The sequence below is a fragment of the Chaetura pelagica genome, unplaced genomic scaffold (genome assembly GCF_000747805.2).
Source record: "Chaetura pelagica isolate M959 unplaced genomic scaffold, ChaPel_1.0 scaffold47, whole genome shotgun sequence".
Lineage (NCBI taxonomy): Eukaryota > Metazoa > Chordata > Aves > Apodiformes > Apodidae > Chaetura > Chaetura pelagica.
In genome coordinates, this window is record NW_009954140.1 from 4033144 (window position 1) to 4036001 (window position 2858).

General features: G+C 37.1%; 1 protein-coding gene across 1 annotated transcript in view; it reads left to right on the forward strand.

The window, feature by feature from the left end:
* The window catches only part of HELZ (helicase with zinc finger), a 67846-nt gene that overhangs the window by 63396 nt on the left and 1592 nt on the right, over positions 1–2858 (forward strand). Inside the window, exon 29 of the mRNA XM_010002700.1 lies at positions 62–314. Coding sequence (XP_010001002.1) covers positions 62–314 — 253 coding nt within the window. The remainder of the gene's footprint in view (positions 1–61; positions 315–2858) is intronic.

Genomic DNA, 2858 nt, shown 5'->3' on the forward strand with positions numbered 1-2858 from the left:
ATAGACACAGTTAAATGAAAGGAGCAAGAGGTATTTTTTTGTTTTGTGTTTCTGTTTGCAGTATGAACCAAGAGGACCAGGCAGGCCATTGTACCAAAGAAGAATTTCCTCTAGTTCAGTCCAGGCTTGTTCTGAAGAATTAAACACTCCTCAAGACAGTCTTGGTCAGTGTAAAGAGCTTCAGGACCACAGTAACCAGTCATCCTTCAACTATTCATCACCTGAGTTGTGGGTAAACTCCTCCTCATCTGCCCCATACCCAAACATTCCATGCAACGGAGCCAACAGAGCAGTTCCACCTCGGGAGTTGTTAGGTAGGTCCAGACTTGATCTTTGCTTCTCTGCTTCTCTCCCTGCTCCCTTCAGTAGGCTATTTGGGCTGAAGTGAGCAAGTCTCAATCAAAGGTTTGGGATGATTTTTCTTTTCACAAAATGTTTTCTGCTGTCTCTTCAAATCTCAAAACTAATTTAAGCAAAGATTTTTGAAGTACCCATTGCTTTAGTACATAAAGTTTGCTTAGATTAATTAACTTGCTATCTTGGTACCATTCTGGTACAGCACTGATCTCTTCAGAAGAGTACTGGGAGTATTCTTCATTTACAAAAACCAATCTGCTCCTTGGTCTTCTCACAGAAGTTCTAGTAAACCCACATATTCTCTGCTAGTGGTTTCAAGTGCAACTGAGCTTTGCTAAAAGGAGCTAAGGTATCTGGTGGGTTTTATTGCAAGATAGGTTATTTGTTTCCAGGAGCAATGTTACTTCTTGTTGATATTACAGTCTGGGGGAGAAACAACATCAACTGAATTAGTAATCTCAGTGTATTTCCTAGTAAATTCTGGTACTTCATCAAAGTAATGATGAAGTTTAAACTCTCACCGTGGAAGAATCACACTGGAACCTGGCTTCCCTGGTGGCAGTAGCAGTGCTGATTGATTTAGTAGAGAGAAAATAAATTAACTTTCAGTGATAAAAAAGCTGCAAGTAGAGGATTGGGGCACTGCAGCTATTGTTTTGTTCTCAATATTTTTAATGCTTGTGAAAAACAAAATTATCAGGATAGTAGTTTCTCTTTTAAGGATCTTCAACAATAATTTAAAAAAAAATAATAGAAGTATGAACAATCTTCCAGTGGGAATATGAAAAACACTTAATGTGGGGGGAAAAAAAGAAAGGTGATTTTCTTGCACTTAGATCATCTAATTGCATTTGGTCAAATTTTATAAACCTAAAACATGTTTTCATTTCATAGTATAGTAATTATGAAGTAGAACCATGCAGTGTAGAGTAACGGAATAAAAGCTGTTTATATCAGTGCCAGTGCTCAAGAGTTAAGTTCCTAATGTGCATTTTCATTTCCAAAGTGTGAAAATGTTGTTTTACAAAAACATATTTACAGCATTGTCTCTTATTCTAAGTTCAAAGCTTCAAGCTCAGGGCACCTCTTCAGTCTATTTATATTTTTTACTGAAAATCAAGGAGGTGAATGCATGATACTATGTGTCAGCAAGAGTAGCATCCACCTCTGAAGTTGCTCTCTAGACTCTGGTTACCTAATAGGAGCTCAGGAACCCTAGCAAGATGACACAGTGATCAGCTGATAATCACATTCCCTTGCTTAAATTTAAAGGTTGAGAACATATTTTTGAGTAAAATCCTCAGAGGAAATATGTATGTGTAAAAGGCACCATATCTGTACATTTCCTGTAAGTAATAAATCCTAAAAGAAAGGGGCAAGTTTTGACTAGTATCTGCATCTGCTAGGAAAATATTTTTTGTTGTAGTCAAGCATGGTTTCTGTTTTATAAATAACTATGCATGCAGCATGGCCTGGTGTCTAATAGTTGATGCAAACAGATCTCCATTTTTATGGCTGTTTTGCTTTCCTGCATTTACAGCTCACTGGCTATGATGATTACATTTAAAGCCCAAATGAGTTTTATAGTGCTAGGGGTTAATGGCCAATAACTTCAGTGTTTCTGGTTGCTATTGATTTTTATCCATGAAATAAAAATCCATGAGAATGAGATGCTGTGAACTAGATCTGTGTCTGTACTGGTTTCCTGAGAGCAAGGACTCCTGACACTAGACTATTCCAGGGCTTATATTCCCTGGACATCAGGAATGGCAGGGACACAAGCATTTGTTGATACCAGGCTGGATTCATGGAGTGCAAGGACAGCTGCTGTGGATTGCACTTTCCAAATTTGCAATTTGAGAACTTGATTTGCATTGCTTTTTTTTTTTTTTTCTGTTAATAGAAATAAATGATTTAAGTTCTTAATATTTTTATTTCATGTATTTCCTTCAGTTAGACACCTCTACCACACACAGCTTTCACCTCTGGCCCAGCTTGTCATTACTTGTCTTCTCTTGAGTGCTGTAGTTATTTTAGGGAGGCTTTTTTGCTGTGTTCTGGGTTTTTTTGTGGAATCGTAGCAACCCTAGCAAAACTGTCTTGCTTATGTTCTTTCCATATTCATTCTTCTACAAGTTAGGTTGAGGTTTGTGGGGTTTTTTTGAGTACTTAATCAAAAACCAAAAAGCCTTCCAGTGAGCAGCTTAATGATATACTTCTGTTTTTCTAATTTTTTTACTTCTTTGGTGGTACACTTTTGTATCTGCACTTTAAAAATAACATATAAGGATTGAAATAATCACAGAATGTATCTGTTGCCTGGTTCCTAGGCTATTTTAGACAGAATATATGCCTACATTTTGGTGTAGAGCTTCTCTAAAGACAGCAGCATTCTCCAGGCAAATGTGAGATACTGCATTAGGGTTCAGGAAATTCACTTGGAAGCAGTTTTATACCTATGGTTTAAAGCAGTTTTTTCTGGTAGTCACAGGAGTTATTAA